Source organism: Esox lucius, chromosome 6 (genome assembly GCF_011004845.1).
Source record: "Esox lucius isolate fEsoLuc1 chromosome 6, fEsoLuc1.pri, whole genome shotgun sequence".
Taxonomy (NCBI): Eukaryota; Metazoa; Chordata; class Actinopteri; order Esociformes; family Esocidae; genus Esox; species Esox lucius.
The window spans coordinates 18939717-18964120 of record NC_047574.1 but is presented as its reverse complement, the minus strand read 5'-3'; the positions used below and the strand labels follow the sequence as shown (position 1 = coordinate 18964120).

Genomic DNA, 24404 nt, shown 5'->3' with positions numbered 1-24404 from the left:
TGCGTTCAAGGAAATGGTTTACCAATGCAAATCAGAGAGAAGGCACAGACAGCCATCCCCACAGCATTTAAACACCCTATTACACTCATTCTGAATGTAGATATTTCCAAAACCTCCAAATCACATTTCTGCCCTAATCACAAAAAAATGAGTGGAAACCTCACGCTGACTGGTAGTAGTCCAGGTATTGGGTGGTGTTTCCCTGTCAGCCAGTGTATGGGCTACAAGGAGGCCCTAACTAATCTGACAGCCACAGAGCACCGCTGGCTGACTAAAACGTGATAAGGCCTGGGACATTATGTAGATTTTATATTCCCATTCACTGCAATAGCAACTGCACTGAAGTCTGAGGTAAATGGTTACCAACTGCTGAGTGTTTGGTTGTTATTTCCACAGTTTACATCAGATGGGTTCAGCAGGTTGCTGACCTCAATAGTTGTGGTTGCCCTTTAATACCCGCTATTGCACCATCTCTGACTGTCACATGCTTTATGACAAACCCTTTCATCAGGCTGTGTTGCCGAAAGGCAGACCAATTGTGTGTTTTTTTTTCCAGGCTTGACATATCAGATCAAGTTACAGCCTAACACCGTGGTGTTAATCTAGATGACTCTGTTTCTAGTGTCTTGCGTCAGCTGAATAGCAGAAGGGGGAGGCTTACAGGGAAAGAGAGAACATTATTCAACAGGCTACCATCCTAAACGTGCCTCTATTAAGGAATCCCTAAGGTGTAGAAAGTAAAATGACCCAGTCAAGTCAATAAAACGGTTTATTTATGTACACAATATACAAATTGTATCTGTACATAAATGGTACTTCACTCGATTCTGATTGAATGAAATCATTAAAAAAAATAAAAATCCTATCTGTGGCTGAAAAAGTGACACTTGATGGTGTTGGTGCTAGACTAAAACAGATTAGAAAACTGATGGTTTGAGTGAAATTAAAAACCTGATACAAATCTGTAAAAACAAACATTCTGTATATGAAAAAAATCAACTTTATGAGCGGCTCTTTGTTTTTCCAATATAAAATATTTTGGTTGAGATACTTTGTTACTATTCTGTCTACAAGTGCACACAAACCACACAATAATATAGGTGCAACAAACATTGTAATTTTCCCTCTTTTCATAGGCATAAATGAGCGAGTGATTTCTCTGCGTCATTCCAACCTAGCAATAACTTCAGACAGGTGGTGAGGTCAACAGCACTGAACTAATGAATTCAGCAACAAACAACACATTCACACAACATTCTAAATGTCAAATGCTGGCTGAAGGAGTAGCACCAAATCAAGTAGATTTTCCCCCAGAAACTTGTTGAACCTTGGGGTGTCATGGATGGGTACTCTAAAAGTAGTAGTTCCACTAGGCACTGTGTTACACCCCTTTCATAATAACAGTGACATCAGTAACATAACAGAATACCACAGAAAAGGCCACCTCAACATGGCTGCTGAACAGGCAGTTTAAACACAGCAGCACAAAGTGGCAGCTTTTTTTTTTTTTTAAACAAATATTATGAAACACACAAAGAAACAGTCACAATCATTTTGGGAGCAATAGTTGACAATTCCTTAAAGCTACTGAGTGACAAAATCACCTATATTTATCATTGGAGTGAGTAGAATTCTGTCTAATGTACAATATACTGACCTGAGTAAATAAAGCACTTTAAATGTAGGCAGCAACATCATCCCTCTGTAAGTTGGCCTATCGAGGCCTTTCTGCAAGTCACAAACATTCTCAAACTGTGCTAGAAAGGAAGTATGTTGTATTTGGGATGATGAACACCAGTGAGATGGCTATACAGTACAAGATAGCAGGAAATGCCTCATCATGAAGTCCTATTTTACTCTTTTTGAACTTTTAATCAGGCACTGTACAGGTTATACAAGCAAAATGAAGTGGGGTGGTGATGATGGAGGATACATTCTCATTGTAACCTCTGACTTCCTAAGGCTGTAGCTTAGGAGTCACATCAATCTGCCATCAGTAAGCCTGTACTTTTGGTTTGTAAACTGTTTAGAGAACTCAGTGTCTTTTCAACTGCTGAACATGTCTCCTTCAGTGTATTGGGTGTGGGTGCCCTGGTGATGTTCCAGCAGGTGATATGTGTCTCGGGTTTGGAAATGATCTATGTTTCTACTTTTAACTATAGGTAACTACTTTTTAACTATTATTAAGCCTTCATTACTCATATTTCCATGGTTACAATCGAGATATGGAGCCTCCTGTAGCCAGATCTTTCCCGTCAATCTCACAGCGGTGACTGGTGCTTGGTAACCAGTTCAAAACGGGGACAAAAGAAACATCCCTCATGAGCATCTAGAAAAGCTTAAGCAATAAATGTAAAACCTAGAAAGCTGTATCTGTTGAATAAAAGCAGCCTTTTAAAAGGCAACTAGGCTTTGACCAAACAAAATTGAAAGGTGGAAAATACTGAAAAGATTCTAGGGAAGTCAGGCTTGTGCTAAGATTGTCTTAGTATAGAGAAGAGAGAAGAAGTGGGAAGGCTGAAATTGACTGGAGAAAGAGAAGGAATTCCTCCCTCACAATTGTCTTGTAGATCCTGGGTTCTTGCTGGGACTAGTGTGGTTCTGCTCTGGTTCTCCTGTTCCACTAAGCTGTTCCAGGTTCTAGGCCTGATGCTCGCTTTGAGGGGGCTGGTATTGGCAGACAGGGTGTAGCTTGGTGACCTGCCCGATGCCTTTGGTGGCTCCCTCTCTGAACAGCAGCTTGGCCCCGACTTTCAGGTACTCTGGGTGTTTGATGAATCTAAAACACACTACTGCCTTTTCTCCAGTCCTCAGCTCCTAGTGAGGTACACACAAATGGATGGATGAAGGGGACGACTGAGAACAAAGTATAACTACAGGACAAAAGAAGGAACATCATATATTCAAATTACACTATTATGTCCTGAACCTGTCTATTGACAAGGTAAGATAGAAATCACACTTTGGTTTAGTTTACCTGGCACAAATACCATTCAAGACATCGGATGAATATTATCATTTTCACGCATCATGTGGGAGCAGTGCTATAGCCTAATTTAAATAATCTACACGCACGCCCACACACATGACTTTACATCAGAAATGTTTTTGGAAATTGACTGCATATAGTGCACAACCCCAACCCAATACAGTATAGTTGTGAAAGGAGATTTCTTTGTGAAGGGAGAGCCTGTGTGAAAGGAGGACTGACCTTGCCATGCACGGCCTCCACGGTGGCCGTCTGTCGAACGTTACCCACGTGCACAGTGACCTGGAAGCCTTTGTGGAAGGTCTTGGCATGGAACAGCAGCACAATCTCAGCCTCAAACATCCAGCAGATAGTAGGATTCATCTCCGGGCTCACCATCACCATACCCTGGGAGTCAAATAGGAGACACGACAGTTCACACAATGGAACAGATCCAAAGATAATACCTTATTAAATACATTCCTTAACACTGGCAACTATAGGTGAACCCCTCCCACATTAGCCAAGAGGGACAAAGACCAGTATGGCCATTTAAGGAGAAATGAAAGTACACCACACAAATACAGAGACACACACTAGAGCCTTACTTTGCGTAGGAGTGAGCGGTCGAAGGTGCCCAGTGCGAGTGTGGCAGCTTGGCCGGCCCTCAGTACCCTGCAAGCAGAGCGGTTTCTCTGGATGCTACACACCGTGAGCTCGCGGAACTGACCAGAGTCTGTAGGACCCACCACCAGCTGCTCCCCCTCGCGACAGATACCACTGAATGTACAGAGAGAACAGGGACGAGGGTTAATAAATACCAATGGAAACAGAGAGAACAGGGATGAGGGATGAACACCACTGAATGTACAGAGAGAACAGGGACGAGGGTTAATAAATACCACTGGATGAACAGAGAGAACAGGGATGAGAGTTAAATACCACAAACAGAGAGAACAGGGACAAGGGTTAAATACCACTGGAAACAGAGACGAAGTTTAAATACCACTGGAAACAGAGAAAGGGATGAGGGTCAAATACCACTGGAAACAGGGAGAACAGGGACGACGGTTAATAAACACCACTGAATGAACAGAGAACAGGGATGACGGTTAAATACCACTAAATAAAAAGAGAGAACAGGGATGAGAAACAGGACAGGGACAGGGAGCTGCTACATAGCATACATCAGGGTATTGACCTGTATAGAGTTCCTCCCACTACTGTCCCCACCTCAGGAACTGTGTAGATCTCATCCACCTACAGGGAAACAACATACTGCTGTGAAACACACATTCATTTAGAGTATTTACCTACACTGCGAGTCTGTCTGTGTGTGTGTGTGTTGTACCTGAAACTCAGTGAGCTGCTGCATGAGCTCCTCCTGCTCCTTGCTGTTACTGAGTGGGGGGATGATGTTGAAGAAGACCTTGAGCAGTTCCAGACTCTCCCCCGACACACTGGACACGGTGAAGATGGGAGTGATGCTGCACAAGACCCACACACCAGCGTCACATGACCAGGGCAGGGACGGGACACACCGTGACGCACCTCACAGCACCAGCGCCACGGAATGACGCCGGCCAAATACAACATCACCTGACTAACACTGCCCGCCATTACATTGGAGGTCGTGTTTATTTACAGCACTGGAAGTACACATTATGTACATACATTATGACACTGTGTGTGTGTGTGTACGCGTACCTGGGGGACTGAGCAAACTGTTGGGCGGCTGTAACGGCGTCATCAGTGGTGGACACCACCAGAGGGACTTTGTTGCAGCCGGGCTGTTTGAGGATGCGCTCCAGCTGTCGGACGGTGCGCTCCACCGTCTCACGCTTGCACAGGTCTACCTTACTGACGACAATGAAGATGGGCACCTTCAGAGCCATGGCCAGACCCAGGTGCTCCCGCGTTGTACCAGCTAGAGGGGGCGCAAACACCGGCACCCGTTAATGAGCCTGGTCCAGAAACACTCACCTCCCCTCCCGGGAATCACGTTTCATCAAGTTTGTATGTATGGTGTTCCTATAGGATTTACTGCATCTATGATTTGAGTTGAGGAATCCAGACGTTTACTAACATCCAGGCAGCGAAGTATAGCACGTGAGGGCGAACACTGCTTATCTAGAGTTTTAAGACCTTAAGAAAGACTAGAATGTCTGTCCAGATTGATAAGAACAGGTGAACGTGACATGGTGGGACATTGAACATACCGTATGAATATAATGGTCAGGTTGATTGGGCAGCATATTGTCATTGTTCTTTTCACTAAGTGTGTCTTCTAGGGGGAACTTTGGTGGCGAGCATGCAAATATAAACATAAATGTGTTTGTGTGTGTTTATCATGGTGATCATGTTTGTGTGTCAATGTGTGTCCCTATGGGGGTCTGTGAAGTAGATATGCAACATAACGATCGACTGTTGGTTGGCGCTAATATTCAGACTCCTGCAGTTAATGTCAGCAATCTTCCATCTAGCCTGGTGTCTGGTCACAGAGACAAGGTCTGACTAGGCCTATACATTACCCAGGTCCATTTCCCTGTTTCATAATTAAAGTGTGTGTTCTCATGTTGCAGGCCTGGTCTGGCCTGTCTGTGGGCCACATTTTTAAGATGGCCCACAATCATCTCCCATGACATGAGTCCAATTTCAACATCACTACACGGCAGGGCCAGGAGAAGAGGTATGCCAGGTTGTGAACATTAATTCAGGTCTGTCTGTCTGGTTATTAGTTAAGAAAATGTCAAATTAGTGTATGGAGGAAGATTAGATATATAAACTAATAGTGGTCCCCCATAATGAAATCACGTGGGAATTATGGATCTGCCATCTGTGCACTCCTTAGATTATGTAAAACATTTAATGATGCATCTGGCCACAGACACCAGGTATTGAAATATGTTAGTGACACGCAATATCTCAATTGGCTGGGGTGATATGCATTGTTTGTGGGGGGACAACATGAACATGGTTACTGTTGTCTTGTATCAATACAAAGAACAAAGTCAGAACTAACTCAGCAGTGGAACAGACTAGTCTAAATTATCTGCTGATCCAAACAAGTTTTCAGCTGTCACTGTTACCTGAAACCCAGAAAACATATTTTGGGACATCAGTCTTACACTACTTTGGCAACCGTGTCAGGATGGCCGAGCGGTCTAAGGCGCTGCGTTCAGGTCGCAGTCTCCCCTGGAGGCGTGGGTTCGAATCCCACTTCTGACATACACTTTTTTATTCAACCAATAAACGTTGTCACAAGATCAAGGGTCGTCCACTACCTGAAATAATCTCACAAATCTCTGTTCAATTGAATCTGCCATTATTACATAAAATGGCTTCCCCATTATTTTACTTCAAACTGATCTGTGAAATAAGGAATTCCTGTAATAAGGCTTCATAAATACAGTATAAAGTCGTTCTGCTGAGATGGGAGGACAACCGTGACTCTGGTTTAGAAATAAACGGCACAACACAATGTAAGGTCCGCGGAAGATGAAATAAGCTGCCACCTGCCCTCCATCGATGTCCTCCTACCTGACACTGGGTTTACTAAATGTGCAAGCAAGATCATTGCTGACCACTCCCACCCCAGTCATCCACTGTTGCACATGATCCACCAGTAGGCAGCCTGTAAACCTAAAAATACCATCACCTGGACATTTTCCCTGCGCTATTGCCCTCATTAAATCGGCCATCTGCCCCAGGGACTAACGAGGCTATGCTTACTACATAACCACATCAGGCCAATTTCAAACAGCTAATTAAAAGAGCTGCACACAATATCGCCCCTACTTCGATCTCTCTACATACAAAATACCTATTTACATGAAAATGTAAAACGGTTAATATGTACATTAACTGTTACTGAATGGGATATACTCTTACAGCTCATATCAAACCACGCATGCTCAGCACATATTGTATAAATATGTCGCTTCAATGTAGATTGTGTGTTCTTTGCGTGAATTTTCTCTTAGCAGCACACTATACCAAGTATTCGATCTGCCACCAATGTGTATATTATAGCATATCGGCACCCTTACAAAGCCGGAAAGGGAAACTGAATTCTGATTCAAAATAGGTGGTTTTGGCATCATTTTAAGTACAGTTCGACGTATGATTAACACCGTTTTGCCCACGCTTGACATAGCAGTCACATAGCTTTGGGCTAGAAAGGCTAGCCATTTCTACCAAGTTGAAATAACCAGAACAACAAGACTAAACATATTTATTAAGCCTGAAAAGTTGCAGCATTAACTAGCCTTAACGGGGCTATGAAAATGACAATGTAAAAATAGTTAGCTCGTTAATTTGCCGTTTGGGTTTGTTTAAAGAAAGCTCACACGTACAATAACGTTTACAACAGCAGATTTCCGCCATGCATCCCGTTCAGATCTTAAAACACGTATACGTTTATATATTCATGTTTCCAACTTGACTTGTCATTGATGGCAAATAGTTGTCGGCTGGGGAATAGCACAGGTGGGTATCTCATCGAACACTATTTGGATTTACGCTAATGAACATTAACAGTACTTCGGTCTTGCTTGAAACTAATGAAAACATTTAGTTAAAGTAATTTTCTCATGAATCAATAAACGCATACAATAACTCTACCCTGAAAGAGAACACAATGTACATGCGAAATTCGAATACAGTCAGGATGGCCGAGCGGTCTAAGGCGCTGCGTTCAGGTCGCAGTCTCCCCTGGAGGCGTGGGTTCGAATCCCACTTCTGACAACACTTTTTGTTTAACCCTACAAGTACTGCGCGTTAAGTGTCCAACTACCGCTACCAATGAAGTTTTTTAGCAAATACATTAACGCCTGAATATATAACTCAACTGGCTGCCTACATGCTTAGAGACACTCTAGCTGACATACAGTCAGTAAAATATGGTGTTGGGTTAACTATCCAGTTAGAGATACTGTATCCGAATGGCTGAGTGGTCTGATGTACCGCATACACGTTAAAATTCCTATTGGAAGCCTGGGTTCAAACCCCACTTACGACTGCAGCTACTTTACCATTTGTGATAAGCAACAGATCAAACAGATAGTTAACAAATAACTTGTTTATGTAACAGTAAACACAGAAAATGTGTTGCACTGTATGACTTTTAGAGATTTAGGTTGTGTCCAGATTCTATCCTTTTAAGAGTACACTTGGGCTGTAACCATTTTTGACTTACTTTGTAACCCTGAGTTATGGTTGAAAAGAGCCATAGAAAATAACTGTCAAAACTGGGTAATTGATAGTTATATATTTTTAAATACATTATGAATCAACTAACCTTAATGAAAATAAACTTTGGAATTTAAAATAAAAGACTATAGTACATATTTTGCTGTCCATTAAACGGTCTACATCTCTTGTTTCCACATGTCAGTTTATGGTTGCGCAGCTAATCTACAAGATGTATGATGAAAAGTTAACTCAGGCAGTGGGTTGTCAAAAAAAAAAATACAGATTTTTATTACTTGCTTTTAAATTAACATTCTTTAAAAATAAAGGTTTGGGTGTGTCTGACTTAATTACCCAGCAGCAAGTATATTTGGCTCTGAAACTAATGTGCTATTGTTGTCATGTCTACAACGCTGAACGTGCCAATCTTCTACCAGGAAATGCTAATTTGACACAGGATACTTTCTTAATTTATAGACTAATCGAGACTGACCAACAGGCTATGGACATGTTTTGTGTAATTATATATTATATATATAATTCAATAGAATTGAAACGGTAGTCAAATGTATCTTTATAACTCCCTGATCTTCATTCTTGTTAAGTCATTGACCTTATAATCTGCTTTGAAAAACCTGAAGTAGGCAAAGGAATGTTTTAAGTAAAGGAGACGTTTTTGCATGTAAAAGGACAATTTAAAGGCTACAAGTTCTCTAGACTAATATTGCGGTAAATAATTGAATAATTTAATGCTACAGATAAAAAAAAGAAAGAATAAGCCTGATATGAGCAAACACTGAATAAAGTGGTAAATTAACGTAACATCAAACTCAAAGACCATCACAATACTAATGACAAATGATCTGATATGACTTGAAAGGATAAAGCAAATTGAAGGACACCAATCGAGTCCCTTCAAGTATCAGTAGCAATTGAAAACAAGTACAGAATCCCATAGAAAGCCTTGGGACCCTTTCCTGCAACATCAGTACTGATTTCCCAAGTCTCAGTTTACTGACTAAACAGGTTTCAGTTTCAGTGACACTCAATGGTGAGCTACGGATAGGTCTAGATGATACGGCAAAAAATATTATCATTATATTTTTTTCTCATATCATTCAACATCGATAACTGTCACAATATACATTGGGAATTTTCAGTAATTTAGTTATTGAGTACATATATAAAAATGTGTGTACTTGCCCAAAGGTGCTTACATTTTGCAGTTATTTTAGTGCAATTCAGTTGGCTAATGCAATGCGTTGTTTTCAGTTAAAGAAAATGATCTACCTAAAAAAATTGCCACGTGTTGCTGAATTGCATTAGACACAAGTGAACAAATAAGATAAGCACAACAGAATGGGAGAAGGCGTTTCCAAACAAATCTGGCACTTTCACACAGTAATAGCAAAGGGAGCTGGTCTGATTAATGAAGTCTGCTCATTTTTAGGGAAGTAAATTAGTGATCGAGTAATTTTAAACACAATTAAGAGTATTCAAACTCATCCCTGAAAACGATGTTAAAATAAAAATGTTCTGTGTAGGATATAAGCCTGATATAAGCCTGAGTCTCTTCCAAAAAAGTTGAAAAGGAAAGTTTTGAGTGAAGAACAGAAGTGTTCAATTTGCAGTGGTCTCTTTATTTTAACCCTTCTGGTCCTCACTCAAAACCTTCCTTTTCAACTTTCTTGGAAAGGAAAGAAAAAGGAGCAGTCTCTTCATTTTTTCCAGAGCTGTATATAACTAGCAATAACTTGACACCCCATTTCCCACCCCTGTTTTTTATATGGTGTAATAACGGAAAATGCTGCTGTTAATGTTTGTTGTTTGGGTCTAACATCATCACTGGAAGTGGATGCATTTTGACTCATATATGGGCAATTAGTGACGATAGAAAGCCACAAAATGAAACTCTGCGAGCGCTGTAGTGTGGTACCACTTTAAACGATGAACCAGGTTGCTGGTGTTTCCTGACATGCTCTGCACAACTCGCCAACATATTTTGCAATTCATGTTTGTCTTTCTTCAAAGACACACCACTGCCATATTACCAATGTTGTACTTCCCTTTTCTTCCATTTTGCACTATTAGTGTTCACTAGGGTTCAGCAATGTGAAGATTGACAGCACACTATGCAATGTCACCTTCACTGCCCAGTGGCATTGGGATTTGACATTTAGACCAGAGGGAGGATTCACCTACCGGCACTCCAACACCACTTCCAGCTGCATAGTCTCCTGACCAGCACCAACCATGCTTGGCTTCAAGGTAAACCAGCAGTGGGAGGACTGGTGCTGTGCTGCAGGCTGATCCACCAAATTCATCTATTGATATTGGCATTTAGACTTGAGACCTAAATCAGGTCAGTTGGCCATGGTTCCCAACGGGTGAACCGCAAATAAAATTAATTCAACGGGGTGCATAAAAATATTATATAAACAGCGGGTTGACACAAATAGAGACAAAACTTTATTTCTGTGAGAAGTGAGATTATTTGGGGGGATTCATGGTTAGGAAGGACAACCCTGTAGATCGTGGACACGGCCTACAAAATGTTTCATCAGGTAGGCGCGTGAGATTTGTTTACTAGTGGGAAGTGTTACACATTTTTAATGCACGAGCATACTCTGCATAGCATTGTAGTGTAAAATGGTTCAAAGAAACTGCTCTCCCAAATGCAGGAGACGTAACTAAGAGTATGATTTGTCTGGAGGCTTTAATATTTTTTCAGTTGCAGGTAACGGTTTGACTTTTGGAACTAAATCTATGCAGGGGGGTCAGGTTGCAGAGACAAATCTGTCCTTCTGTTGGTTGCTTCTCAGAACAGATATAGCCAACGCTGTCTTTCCGGCTCTAAAAAACAGACAAGTGAAGGACTAATTTAGGCTGGAGGGGAAAGTGCCCCCTACTGGTCCTCAGACAACTTCCAGCAGAATCTGTCCCCCCATCCAAGGGCTGACCAGCACCAGTCCTGCTGAGCTTTAGAGGTAAATCAGCAGTAGAATGCTGGGTGCTGTTCTGCTGGCTGCTGTTCTGCTGGCTGATCAACCATCAAATTATGAAAATAGTACAGTTCCATATCAGACACTTGTAATAATGAGAGAGAGAGAGCGAGAGAGCTACACCTTTTCTGGCATTGTGTTTGTTTGATGCACAAGAGAGTTATCAATGTCAGTATGTAGCAGGTGTCTGACAATATGAGGACCAAAGAAGGGTCAATGCATGTTAAGCCGGCCATTATGAGGCAGAAAATCAGAATAAAACGATCAAATATATAGCTAAGAAATTAACTATCATATAGCCAAAATTCTACTGTTTGGTACATTAAGAAAAAGTTTCAGAAGGATGAAATTGGATGTACAGAAACATCTTGACTACCTCATCTAGACAATAATGCTCAAATGATAACAGCAAGCAGACCCAGCCCCTATGAATCCCCAAACCACAAAAATTCTGCTGCAACCCAAATCTCATTTAGGGCCCCAGAAAGGCTACAGTTGAGCATTGGCGTGAGAACAATCTTTCTCCACTCTGAACCTAAAGGTAACCATTGTATGAAATGACTAACTGGCATAACTACAGTATTCATGTAAACCCAACAAAAAGCGTTTTCATTCTTTAACTACTTAGAGTCTAGGACAGGTATTACAGTCAGACTCACCAATGCCCGTGTTTGCGCTGACCACCAGCATTGCAAAGTCTGGACAGTAGCTGGTCAGCCCAAAGATAGTAGTCTTCAAGTACTTGTGGTGGCCGGCCAGGTCAATAAATGTGATCATTTTAGAGGCACTCTCACAGATCTCCTCTGCTGTTCGCGACTCACTGTAATTCACCACCTAAGGAGGAATGTGGGAAGCCAAAAGTTAACAGTCGCTAGCAAATCTATCCAGTCATTCCATTAATTAGTGTCAGGTTTCCCCATATACCTCTCCTTTGCTGTTAAACCCAAGGATCTCAAAGCTGATGCTTGAAGTGCGTCCTGTCTGGATCTCGTGGAGGTGTCTGAAAAGGTTGAGTCGGGCTCGCCCACGCCCGTTATCCAGCTCACCCTGTGTCAGCACACCAAGCAGCGTTGACTTTCCTGAGTCCACATTACCCAGCACAGCCACCCTCAGGTCCAAAAACTAAACACAAAAACATGAGTATTAACATAGTATCCATTTTGATATAGTTACATGTAGCACACTAATCAAGAAATTCTGTAGTATTAGCAGTACTAGTAAAGGTACAGTATTTCACCGTCTACAGCCAATACAGACACACTTAATGGTTTATCAGCTTATTTGGTAACTAACCTGCTGGTCGTCTGGTACCTTCCTTATAAGCACCTCAGCCACCTTACGGGGAATGTCAGCATCGTAGTCAACTTCTCTCTCTCTGAGAACAGTGATGTCAGCTCCAACCCTGCAAGTCAAGACTCAGTAAGCACAACATTGGCCCAGAAAGCCTCTGGTGAAAGAATTTCCAGAGCAATTACACCAAATTTTTAAAAAAATTATAGAAAATGTGAAGCCTGTTGGCGTGTTTACAATCTGTGAATCTTACTTTTCTGCCATCCTTCCAAGGGTCTTTAGTGATGACCTCAGGTCTTCCTCTGATAGGCCCACAAGCATGCCGTTATCCTCAACGCCAATCTGATAGACAGCCTCGCCCCGCCCCTCCTGTAGACGCCATTTCATCTGCGTGGCCAGGTGTTCAAAGCGGTACTGCGTTGGGTTGATGAGCTTCAGCTGTTGATGGAGAAAAGTCAAAATATGGAAATGTAGGAGGACATCCTAAATGTTGAAGAAAATTATAAATTTTCATTCAGTATGTTAAATAACGTGTAGACTTGGCAATTTTCTAAGCAATATAGTTTAAAACATTATGGTGAAAACAGAAGACAAACTATTGATTACTAATGTGAAGCTGGAATAAAGACAACTTTGGAGGCAGGATAATAAAATATACTTCAAAGTTTCAGAACTTCTATCAGCTGACAACAGCCATTTCTCAGTAATGAGTCAGTAAGGTGTGTGTCATGACACATTTATAACAGTGTATTTCTGCTTACCTTGTACTCTATATTCCCCTCTTCAGCCTGAAAGAGAAGAGTGGATACCACTGTTATGTTGGACTGACCAGAACTGAGACAATAGGTCCTATTGTTCTATAAAAAGCCCCACAGAACACCAATCTGACAAGCAATATTCAAAAGAAACTGAATAGACTAGGTGGTTAGAAAAACGACTAAAAGCTGTCACATTGTTTCAACTAGCTTCTAAACTGCAGACATGAGATGATGCAACTGCTCTTTGGGTATGGATCCCTGATTCCATGCACCTAAATAATTCGCAATCTAAATACAACAGCTACTTGAATGTATCATGTTGCAATTGCTCACATCAATGGTATGTTCTAGTGTAGTGGTATTCAACTCTCACTCCCAAAACCAGATACACTACATTTTTTACATTGCAACCCCGTAATCAGGGACTTCTGTTCTACCTCACCATCAATTGCTCTGGTTTCCCAGGTCTAAATATTTCCCTGATGAGGGCATTGCAATGAAAAAAATGTAGTGTATCTGGTGTACCACAAGGGCCAGATCTGAATACCACTCTTCTAATTGACTATATGAACTACTATTCAAAAGTTTGGGGTCAAATTGTTAATGTTGTAAATTACTATTTATTACAGATTTTATATGGAATATCTACATAGGTGTATATAGGCCCATTATCAGCAACCATCAGTCGTGACTTCCAATGGCACATTGTGTTTGATAATCCAAGTTTATCATTTTAAAAGGCTAATTGAACATTACAAAACCCTTTTGCAATTAATAGCACAACTGATTAAATAAGCAATAAAACTGGTTGTCTTTACACTAGTTCAGTATCTTCAGCATCAGCAATTGTGTGCTTGATTACAGGCTCAAAATGGTCAGAAACAAAGAACTCTCTTCTGAAACACGTCAGTCTATTCTTGTTCTGAGAAATGGATATTCCATGTGAGAAATTGCCAAGAAAGTGAAGATCCCATACAACGCTGTGTCCAACCAGAATAGAAAAAGGAGTGGGAAGCCCTGGTACACAACTGAGCAAGAGGACAAATACAATAGTGGTTAGTTGGAGAAACAGATACCTCACAGGTCCTCAACTGGTTTGAGGTGTTCAGATCGCAAAGAAGAACAATCGTGAGATGCAGACCAAATGAAAAGATGCTGGAGGAGTGCTTGATGCCTTTTAAGCATGGTGGAGGCAATGTGATGGTCTGGGGGTATTTGAGCTGTTTTGAGCTGTTGTGGGAGCAGCTTGATTGTGAGAAGTGTCCATCAAGCCAATCCAACTTGTTTCAGGAAGCATTGGGTGAAATGTCTTCAGATTACCGCAACAAATTGACAACTAGAATTCCAAAGGTCCGCAAGGCTGTAATTTCTGCAAATGGAGGATTCTTTGGCAAAAGCAAAGTTTGAAGGACAATAATTATTTAAATTAAAAATCACTATTTCATCATTTATTGTCAATTACAATATTTCCTATTCATTTCGCAATTTTTTTATTCAAAGAATTTCATGTATGTTTTCATGGAAAACAAGATATGGTCTAAGTGACCCCAAACTTTCGAATGGTAGTGTATAGCTCACAGTCAGTCCATTGAACAAAAATTGCATGTTGGGACATGTCTAGAAGCCAATCGTTACTATTTCTCGTTGTATCTCAGTGAAGTATATTGGACTTGTTATGGGGTACTGTACGTAGTCCAGTAAAGAGTGGTATACATATACTAACACATTTTAGGTGTATATGTGCTTTCTATGATGCCAGATTGTCAAAAGTTATCTAGCTAACCCTACTTAGCTGGGATACGTCATGCTACATTCCAGAATAGTTTAATAACTCAGAATTTATTACAGTCCATAGGAACAGGTTTAAATACGCCAATGAGTCATGACTATCTTATTCTAAATTCCTTTGACTCAGGAAAAAGATCCCCTTTGTACGTTGGGATTTCAGGATCAAACTGACGTTGGCTGGCTTCAGCCATTTACGCTCAGCTGGCGAGGCATCCCGCCCCCATATTATTTACTAACACAGCTGTTCCATTTATGTAACCAACAAAACGAAATAAAACACGGAGCCAGCTAAATCACGTAACTAGTCACCAAAGTACTGTAATTAGTCTATTCAACTATCAACTAACGCTAGCTGGGTAACGTAATTTGTAAAGATAGTTTTAGCTAGTATGATACGTCATACTATATACTAACCAGGCAGCTAACGTTCGTCGTTAGCCAGCTAGTCGAGCTAGCTACTGTACTGTGATATAGTTTAAATTAACATTTGGGTTGCAGACACTCGCTTGTTTCAACATTTTGGGAACATTTACCACAATATGGTTACAAACATGTACTTGAGTGATATAAATGTATGCAAAAAAGTGTGTCCAGTGTTAGGTCAAACTTGGCAGGGAAGGTATTCCACGTAAACGCTAGTCAATTACTGCAGCTCTCGTTGGTGCTAACGTAACTACACGTAACCCGCCGCAGGCTACGGAAGCTTCAATTAATGAATGGAAGCCTATCTGCTTACCTCTGGTGGAAGATTAGCCGGAGGAATATATGGGGGGTTATTGCTTGGTTTGCAGGTTCGGGATGACCTACTCTTTGCTTTTTTGGCATTCTTTGCACAACACTTTTTAGAAACCATTCCAAAGCAATTTCCCGAGCTAGATCCAACTCCTTGGGATCCAGACTTCTGTCCGGAACCTGTAGCAAAAAGCTCTGATACCCGCGAATCCATTACTTTGGAACACTGTACGTTTGCTATCTGTGCGGATTGAATTTGAAAACTTCCTAAAAACGAGACATTCAAATGTTCTTTAAAAAAAAAAAAAGAATTACATTGAAAGTTTAAAACGAGTACAAACTACAAGCCCAACGCAAACACTAACTGTCTGGGTTTCTTCCCCACTATAGACAACAACAAAACGTTGACTCGTTTTGAGTTGACAGCAGACAGAGAGGATGTGGCGATAAAAGAGAGTTTACTCGACTTGAAATCTGTCCACGCTACGGACTTAACAATTCTTAATCACGGGTGGGGGATTTGATGGCTAGCAATTAACATGAACATAAATTGTGAAAAATACTTTTTATTTGAGTTATCCCTGTTGAAATTTTAGATGTCTACGAATATTAATTAGGCTACCCGGCAGCAAGACCTATTATCGAATACCACAATTTATTTAAGTGCAAATGACTTCTTCTTCTCAAAATTGACCGCAGATATTTTTGTCACCATCAATGGACGCATACACCACGACACACCAAATAAAGTAGCGGAAGCTTAGCACACAGCGCTCCGTTGCGTTTTGTACAACTAATTCCATTGTTACAGAAAATACATAAGCATCTACTCTTTCAAATATCTGTGCAGCGGATCTACGTCAGACCCGGTCAAACCACGGGTCCAGGAAATAGGAACATAAAACGTAATTATTTGGTAAATGTTTTTTTTTTGCATTATTTAAACTTAAAACTTAAAATAAATGACAAAATATTATTTTATTATTATATTTTATGATAGCGAGTGACTGACAACAGAAAACCATAGACTAAAGAATATGGATGTAGTAACCGTGACGTCACCCATAGGTGTCAGAAGACCCGTTTTGAAGCTCCTTTTTGGCGGAGATGGTCGTCGCCATCTTGGTAACGCGTCACTCGTCCTAACTCCCGGATAAGCAAAATTGGGCAAAGAGGGGTGGCGTGGGTGCAGCTGAGGTGCCTGATTGTAGCAACAACGCCCACCTCATAACTTAAGTTATGATCATAGACAGTATGGTTACGACTCGTTTATTTGGATGTCACTTGATTATAACGACTGGAGTTAGCTGAGGCGATAGCAGACCGGACAAACCGCTAGGAGTGACAGCGCCAGCACCACACCTCCACTCAATAGGCCGCGCCCTCTAATTACAATACTTAATATAATTTAAACGGATGAGTTATAAACCCCCTGTATATTTTTTTAACCAGGCTGTAAACATGTTTATTTCTGCAGTAAAGTTGGGCATTTTGCCATAGAGGTCTATGACGATTGCTCCCTTTTGTAGCCAGCCTCAAACGGTCATTCGATTAATTGCAGTTTTTGGCACTTCCGGGTAGGCTTCATTTTTCAGCATCGGAGTTTGCCCCTTGCAGTAAACCCAGTTACCACTAGATGTCCTCTTACACCCATACTAAAATCAAATGCATTTTATTTTTTTCATCTGTACAGAATGACCAGACCAACATTTTTAATACTAATCTTATTTTTTAACAGTTAGCTGTTCCTCCTATCTGCTGTAATTCAGATAATGTGCCTTATTTTTTTATTTATCCTAGCAGTATGTTTTTGTCAAATTCATGGACTTTTTCAAAATACATTATTTATGTGATAAAAGATGTGACATTATGCATTTACTTGCGAGGAAACTAGACAAAATATTTTTTATTCCAATAATAAGAGTAATATATTTACATTCAAATATGTCATATGTTATTATTCCAATGAAAACAATGTTATGGATGCTTTTACCTTTTACACAAAACCAGTTAATTAAAACTGCCACTGGAATTAGTGCAGCCCAGAATGCAGGCATCCATTTTCTGCTCCTATTTCAGCTAATTACAGACTTATCTCATCAAACACTGTAGCCAACATGTTCTGGAACCAAAGGATCCAACATGCCTATGCATTAGCTCTGGTGGAAAGACACCTGAAACACAAAATGAAATACACATTTATCCTATCACATGAAAAGCCAATTATCCAACACACTAACCTGGACACACCTGCGACATAATCTCTTAACATATTTAAGATAGACCAATTTTTTCTACTATGTTACAGCTGGAATTAGTAAACTTGAAGGGTAGGAGACACTCTCTAAGTGGATGAGAGCAGTAAAGGATATTCACACAAGTGTTAATAATGATTCATTTATGCTATGATTTGGAGAGGAGCTACAAAATATAAAGGAGTGTTGCCAGACTGCACATAATAAAGTATTGGCAGATTTTATGGAAACAAACAAACAAGCACATGGACAAAAACCCCCACAAATATCCAGGTCTATTTTTGGTAGGAACTCACTGAATGGTATTTGTTTTCCACATAGAAATGTGCAGCCCACATTTTCCCCCCAAATCCCTCCCATGTAAATGTAAAATGTGGAGTCAGTCAATTCTGATTGGTCAGATTGGCTGTGATGTAAGGGCTCTGCCCATTTGGACATGGATTTGGAACTCTAAGGAATTCTACTGAAGTTAGTTCACCTCTCACACTGTTTTCAGTATGAACTCTCAAGTGTGTTTGGCTCTACTCCTCTCCATGGGGTCTGTTTACCAGACAATTACCAATGCTGTTCTTATGGAAAAACTGGCAAACAGCAAAACCTGTGCAGATGACGAGTGCTCATGTAAGTCTTCGCGTTTTATTAACAGGCTAGATGTTGAACGGGTGCATTTTATTTTTGCTTTGGTGTAGTAACATGTATGCAGCTTCTGTGGATGGATCAGAAGACGATTTTTGAAGATTGTATATTTGTGTTGTCTTTTCATATCTTCTGTATTTTCTTTTTTATGTGTGTGACAATACCATGCACACATCAGTCATGTCAATTACAGCTTTATATGCGATGTCACAGGAGTGCACAGTCAATTGTTTTGCTATTCTCTCCTGCTCTCATAATACATTTCAGCAGGTTATTTACTTTCATGTTGTTTTGGTGGCTATTCCCTCTAAGATGCTCTATCTTTGGCGATTGCTCTGGATGACTTTATGGCCCCTGACTGTAGATTCATCAACATCAAGAAGGGCCAGACGATCTACGTGTACTCTAAACTTACACCAGAGGAGGGTGCTGGAGTCTTCTGGTCAGGAAGTGTAAGTCCTGTGACGTCCAGTATATTGGCACCCCTGTTTTCCACATTTTAGCACCCTCCCTTGCAAGGATAATAACAACAAGCCTTTTTAGAAAATGTGTTTTTTTTTAGACTGGAGAACACACTGGGAAGGCTCTTAGAGCATTACCATAGAGAATATTTTCAGATTGTTGATATCCTAAATCTGCCCTTGGAGTAATGCATTTTGGAATTACAATCACAGGTTTTCACTGACATTCAAGTCTAGAGAATTAAATGGACATTGTAAAATATACATTTTTTGGTAAATTACAAAGTATCGATTACTTTATTTATGTGTGCTTGGGGTCATTTTCTTGCTGGAAGACTTGGTTTTGTGGCCAAGTGTTGGCAGAGGTGACCAGATTTGTGAATATAATGTCCAGGTCATTTGTGAAGTTCATTTTGTTGTAGAAGAAAAAAAGAAACTAAAGTATATAACATCAAAGATGTAGCCACATATTATATAGTACAGGGGGTGGATAAAACAAGGGAAATACAACTAGGACTGTGACGTAACTTATGTTGAAGTAACTAAATCACAATTACAAACAGTCGAAGAGGTCAGATTAGGTCGATTGCCAATTTGCTTAACATATGTATCAGCTGTAAAAAAGACAAGTAACACTTTTGTATTTGAGCTTTTAAAGCTACATGAAGCAACTAAAAGAGTTCCAAAGAGACCAAATAGTCAGTTACAGAATTGCAGGGGCATCAGTCATAAAAATAGCAATTATTATTAAATATGTAAAAAATCATGACCCTATTTCCTATGTCCGGAAAAGTTTACATTTGGAGAAAGCCAAAGGATGCCTTCAGCTCACAATGTCTGCTGCCCACTGCCCAACACTGCTGCCCACATGGTGGACGATCTGTTGTAATATGGGAAGACGTGGGGTGGGAGTTACTGGGTCCGATAATTGCTATTCATGGTGTTATAACGGCCAAGGAATTTGAAGCTATTTTACAGAACCATCACTGTCCTGAACATTATTGAAACTTTGTGGGAAATTCTGGAGTGCAGAGTGTGAAGAACACTTCCACCTCCTTCATCCCTCAAAGAACTCAAAGCTTTTCTTCTGGAAAAATGCTGCAATATATCCCCACACACACTTTTTATGACAGCATTCTAAGAAGGATGGAAGTTGATCATATTAGGTCCTTGATATTAATATATCATTAGGTGTTTCCGGTATTTTTTCCATCCCCTCTTGTTTTTAGGTACTCCTGCACATGCCAATGCCAAAACCAATGCTGGTAAATGGGGCCAAAAACATGTACTTTCTTGTCATCTGGCCATAAATCTAGGGTGGTAGTCTGTCGAACCAAAGGATCCCGGGGAACATTCTAAATCTTTCTGTATTCCACAGTGACGTAGGCATAGTACACAGGCAAACTGTGTTACAGTTTAACTCCACCTACTCTAAATTGTGTTACAGTTTAACACCACCTACTCTAAACTGTGTTACAGTTTAACACCACCTACTCTAAAACGTGTTACAGTTTAACACCACCTACTCTAAAATGCGTTACAGTTTAACACCACCTACTCTAAACTGTGTTACAGTTTAACACCACCTACTCTAAACTGTGTTACAGTTTAACACCACCTACTCTAAAACGTGTTCAGTGTACATCATTCAGAATAACACTTCAGACCTTTTTGATACTCTGCAAGATGAAATGCATGCAGTATCCACGTACAGTATGTTTTAACTGTTTGAGATCAAATGGTTATTACGCAGACTGGTCCCGCTTGAATGGGAGTGTTTACTGTTTAATTATACTAAGCTTATGATCCATTCAATCTGTTTTTCTATTTTTGTCAGTTATATCTGATGATAATAAGCCCTATACTTGTTAGTAGTGACTAGCAAATCTATTGAACTTAAAAACACCCATTGCCGGTCACATCTTTTTGTTGTGTTGAACAGTGGAGTATTACATGTATTTCATTCCATAAAATTTTAGTTAGGCCTATTCTGCTCTTCCTAAAACCCTGTTTTCTATCAAAGTGAGACAACCCTATCTAGTATTTTGTTTTTCTCTCTGGCAGGTTTACAGCGAGCGGTATGTGGACCAAATGGGCATCCTTGGATACTTCCCCAGCAACTTAGTGAAGGAGACTGTCAAGTTTAAAAAGAATACTGATACTGTAATGATCCCTACAACCGTGAGTATTTCCTTTATTGTTTTATCTATGTTTTGTTGCTGGCACAGAAAAAAAAAGCAAAACACTATAATTCACAATGAAGTGGTGTTTAAAGTACTACCATGTATTTTAACTTTTTACAGTTTTGGGCTAGGTGTATTTTCTCAATTGTCACAAGCAGCATTTAACAATAGTTGGTGTTTGATATTAATTGGTATTCTTGATCAGTAGCTGTATAATCAGTTCCAGAATTAAATATTGCTATTTATTTTTGCTTATTGGTATGGTTTTGATCATTATTTTTGTTTTCTCTCTTGCAGGATGTTGACTTTTACTGTTTTTGAATATATGGTTCATTTAGAGTGCAATGTGTGTTTTAGCTGTTTTGTTTTATTCAGAGAATTACAAAGAAAATATTTGGACAAATAGATCTCTTTGATCTGTGAATGAAAAAAAAAACATTTGTATTTTGATTTACATGTTTTTAACAACAAACATATTTTCTCTTTATACAGGATTGCTATGACTAATACTTTAGGCCATACTGTTTAGAAGTTCAGAGTTATGGGTGTGGTGTTGGAATTTGTCTGAATGGAAGTTACTGGGTTTCCAAGAACAAACCCCACAATAACATCATGTTGCCTGGGTAATGTTAGATTCAGAGGGAACCTTTTACTACTATTTAGTCTTTTTTACATTCTATCATGAATGGACTTAGGTATATTAGGCATTAGGTACATAATGGGATAATCATATATGTATCATGACTGTAATCATAACTGTTGTAGTCATGTATTGTAAATGTTGTTCCTATCCTGTGCTGTATGTGTTATCAGTGTAATCAGAGCAATGGTAATAATGTATCACGTATTGCAATTATTGCTGTTATGTGTAACCAACTGTGGTCTGGGAGGAAGGTCATGACTGATGAACCAGCAGGGGGCTAGACAAGACACGGCATGCATTAATTGACATGTCACAGAGACAAGACACGGCATGCATTAATTGACATGTCACAGAGACAAGACACGGCATGCATTAATTGACATGTCACAGAGACAAGACACGGCATGCATTAATTGACATGTCACAGAGACAAGACACGGCATGCATTAATTGACATGTCACAGAGACAAGACACGGCATGCATTAATTGACATGTCACAGAGACAAGACACGGCATGCATTAATTGACATGTCACAGAGACAAGACACGGCATGCATTAATTGACATGTCACAGAGACAAGACACGGCATGCATTAATTGACATGTCACAGAGACAAGACACGGCATGCATTAATTGACATGTCACAGAGACAAGACAGCATGCATTAATTGACATGTCACAGAGACAAGACAGCTAGCATTAATTGACATGTCATAGAGACAAGACAGCATGCATTAATTGACATGTCACAGAGACAAGACACAGCATGCATTAATTGACATGTCACAGAGACAAGACAGCATGTGTGACATAACTTGCCTACATTCTACATAAATATATTTACATATATTATGTAAACATATATTTACAATTGTTATTTTGGAAGTTTCATAAAAATGTACTATGAACTGTTATCACTGTGTTTTATTAATTCCTCTATGAAAAGTGGGAACCTAACTGTGGATATGTTTTGGAAACAATTTAGATTTTTTTTAGATACTTCTTGTTGCAGAGTTATCCATTTCATGAGGGTTATCTTGTCTGATAGGATTTTGTTTTTGAAAAGAGCCACTGAAAACCTTTACCTAAAAATGTTGGTGGGTGGTTGAATCAATTTGATATGTTTGGCAACAGAGGATGTACAAAGTGTAATATTAAAGATTAATATTAAGCAATAACACTAGTGTTGGATAATTCCAACACTGGTTTTATTTTTTATATGGCCATTGAATATGTTGTTAATGTTTGGTTTATGTCATTTTAATCAAGTTTCCTCTCTATATGCAAAACATTTTTTTCAGCATCTCACTAAAATAAAATATTGAAATGTCCTAGTTCTGTGCAAACAACAATTTTCAGAGTTTATAGCGATTTCAGGATGTAGAACCTCCTGATTTTAGTAGAGCCAGCACATGAGTTTTAACTGTTGAAAATGTAACGGCCGAATGCCATTCCCTATTACTTCAATCCCTTCACAAGGAGCAGAAAAGGAGCTAAGTTAATTTAATGTAAGCTACATAACTTGCTAGCAAACAAATGTAAGCTTAGCGTCTATAGGAGATCATGCTACATATCTCCAGGATTTTATAGGCTAGTTAATAACTAGCTATTGTTTGCTTTGGTTGTTTATCTAAGAGTGTTTTGACACTATGTTACTTTTATCTACATGAACAAGCAATGTGGACAGATTTGTGAGATACATGGTGTTAACAGGTGAAAATCTTAAATGTCTCATGCTACAGTCCTGACAGATCTAATAGTTATATTAGCTCGCAACTACAGTGAAACTACTTTTGCACTCCTTGTGCTGCTGTTGTTTACAGACATAGGTCTGTATGTCCCTACATAATTATGTATAACTAAAAGAACACTTAAAAGCCTCATGCCTTTGTCCGGCTCTCACCACTCTGGCAACATGTAGAGTACTGCCTTTACATTGAAAAGCACACATTTTGAGGACAGGAAACAATTCATCCAGTGTTATTTATTCATAGTGTTCATAGTGTTCATTTTATATACAGTTGTGCTCAAAAGTATGCATATCCTTGGAGAATTGGTACTATATGTACCATTTGTAAAGAAAACATGAGTGAGCAGGCAAAACATGTCACTTATTTCTTATGGGATATAGGCATATTCAACTGTAGAATGGCACAATGGCCACAAAAGTCTGCATACCCTTAGTTCAAAACATGACCCCCTTTAGCATCAATGACAGCGTGCAGTCTTTCATAATTGTTGTCTATGAGGCCCCAAATTCTATGAGGCAGGTGGTATAGCTGCCCATTTGTCTTGGCAAAAAGTCTTTGGTCATCTTGCTAACAAACTAGATTTGGCATGTCGTTTAGGACATCTACTTTGTGCATGACACAAACAATTGTTTACAGACAGATTATTATCACAATTCTAGTGGGTCCGAATTTTACGTACACTAAGTTGATTGTTAAACAGCTCGGAAAATTACAGAAAATTATGTCTTGGCTTTAGAAGCTTCTG

At 39.7% G+C, this 24404-nt stretch overlaps 2 protein-coding genes and 2 non-coding genes across 5 annotated transcripts; 3 read left to right on the top strand and 1 right to left on the bottom strand.

Moving 5' to 3' along the window:
- Positions 1–751: 751 nt before the first annotated feature.
- Positions 752–16500, bottom strand: gtpbp2a (GTP binding protein 2a). The gene is made up of 12 exons (XM_010870144.3): positions 15733–16500; positions 13212–13238; positions 12704–12888; positions 12454–12562; positions 12085–12282; positions 11820–11994; positions 4676–4895; positions 4320–4455; positions 4170–4228; positions 3577–3748; positions 3212–3376; positions 752–2817 (listed from the first exon to the last, which is right to left on the bottom strand). The coding sequence occupies exons 1-12, from the start codon at positions 15940–15942 to the stop codon at positions 2641–2643; spliced, it is 1833 nt and encodes a 610-aa protein (XP_010868446.1). The 5' UTR covers positions 15943–16500; the 3' UTR covers positions 752–2640.
- Positions 6114–6196, top strand: trnal-cag. The gene has a single exon. It is a non-coding gene; the product is annotated as a tRNA-Leu (tRNA).
- trnal-cag lies at positions 7632–7714 on the top strand. Its single transcript has one exon. It is a non-coding gene; the product is annotated as a tRNA-Leu (tRNA).
- On the top strand, positions 15266–22822 carry LOC105010666 (otoraplin). 2 transcript variants are annotated; one of them, XM_034292677.1, is made up of 5 exons: positions 15266–15293; positions 18480–18604; positions 18932–19071; positions 21145–21261; positions 21561–22822. In XM_034292677.1, the coding sequence occupies exons 2-5, from the start codon at positions 18481–18483 to the stop codon at positions 21582–21584; spliced, it is 405 nt and encodes a 134-aa protein (XP_034148568.1). In that variant the 5' UTR covers positions 15266–15293; position 18480; the 3' UTR covers positions 21585–22822. The 2 variants fall into 2 exon arrangements, with proteins under 2 accessions (XP_034148568.1, XP_010868445.1); XM_010870143.4 differs by having other exon boundaries at positions 15275–15309.
- The last annotated feature ends 1582 nt before the right edge of the window (positions 22823–24404 follow it).

Excerpts from the sequence above, each read along its gene's own strand:
- gtpbp2a (XM_010870144.3), bottom strand. The coding sequence starts at position 15,942 with ATGGATTCGCGGGTATCAGAGCTTTTTGCTACAGGTTCCGGACAGAAG. Across the intron at positions 12,889-13,211 it reads AGGGGAATATAGAGTACAAG|CTGAAGCTCATCAACCCAAC; the intron begins GTAAGCAGAAAT and ends CTCCATCAACAG. Across the intron at positions 3,749-4,169 it reads GTGGGAGGAACTCTATACAG|TGGTATCTGTCGCGAGGGGG; the intron begins GTCAATACCCTG and ends CTGTACATTCAG.
- LOC105010666 (XM_034292677.1), top strand. The coding sequence starts at position 18,481 with ATGAACTCTCAAGTGTGTTTGGCTCTACTCCTCTCCATGGGGTCTGTT. Across the intron at positions 18,605-18,931 it reads TGCAGATGACGAGTGCTCAT|ATGCTCTATCTTTGGCGATT; the intron begins GTAAGTCTTCGC and ends ATTCCCTCTAAG. Across the intron at positions 19,072-21,144 it reads GAGTCTTCTGGTCAGGAAGT|GTTTACAGCGAGCGGTATGT; the intron begins GTAAGTCCTGTG and ends TCTCTCTGGCAG.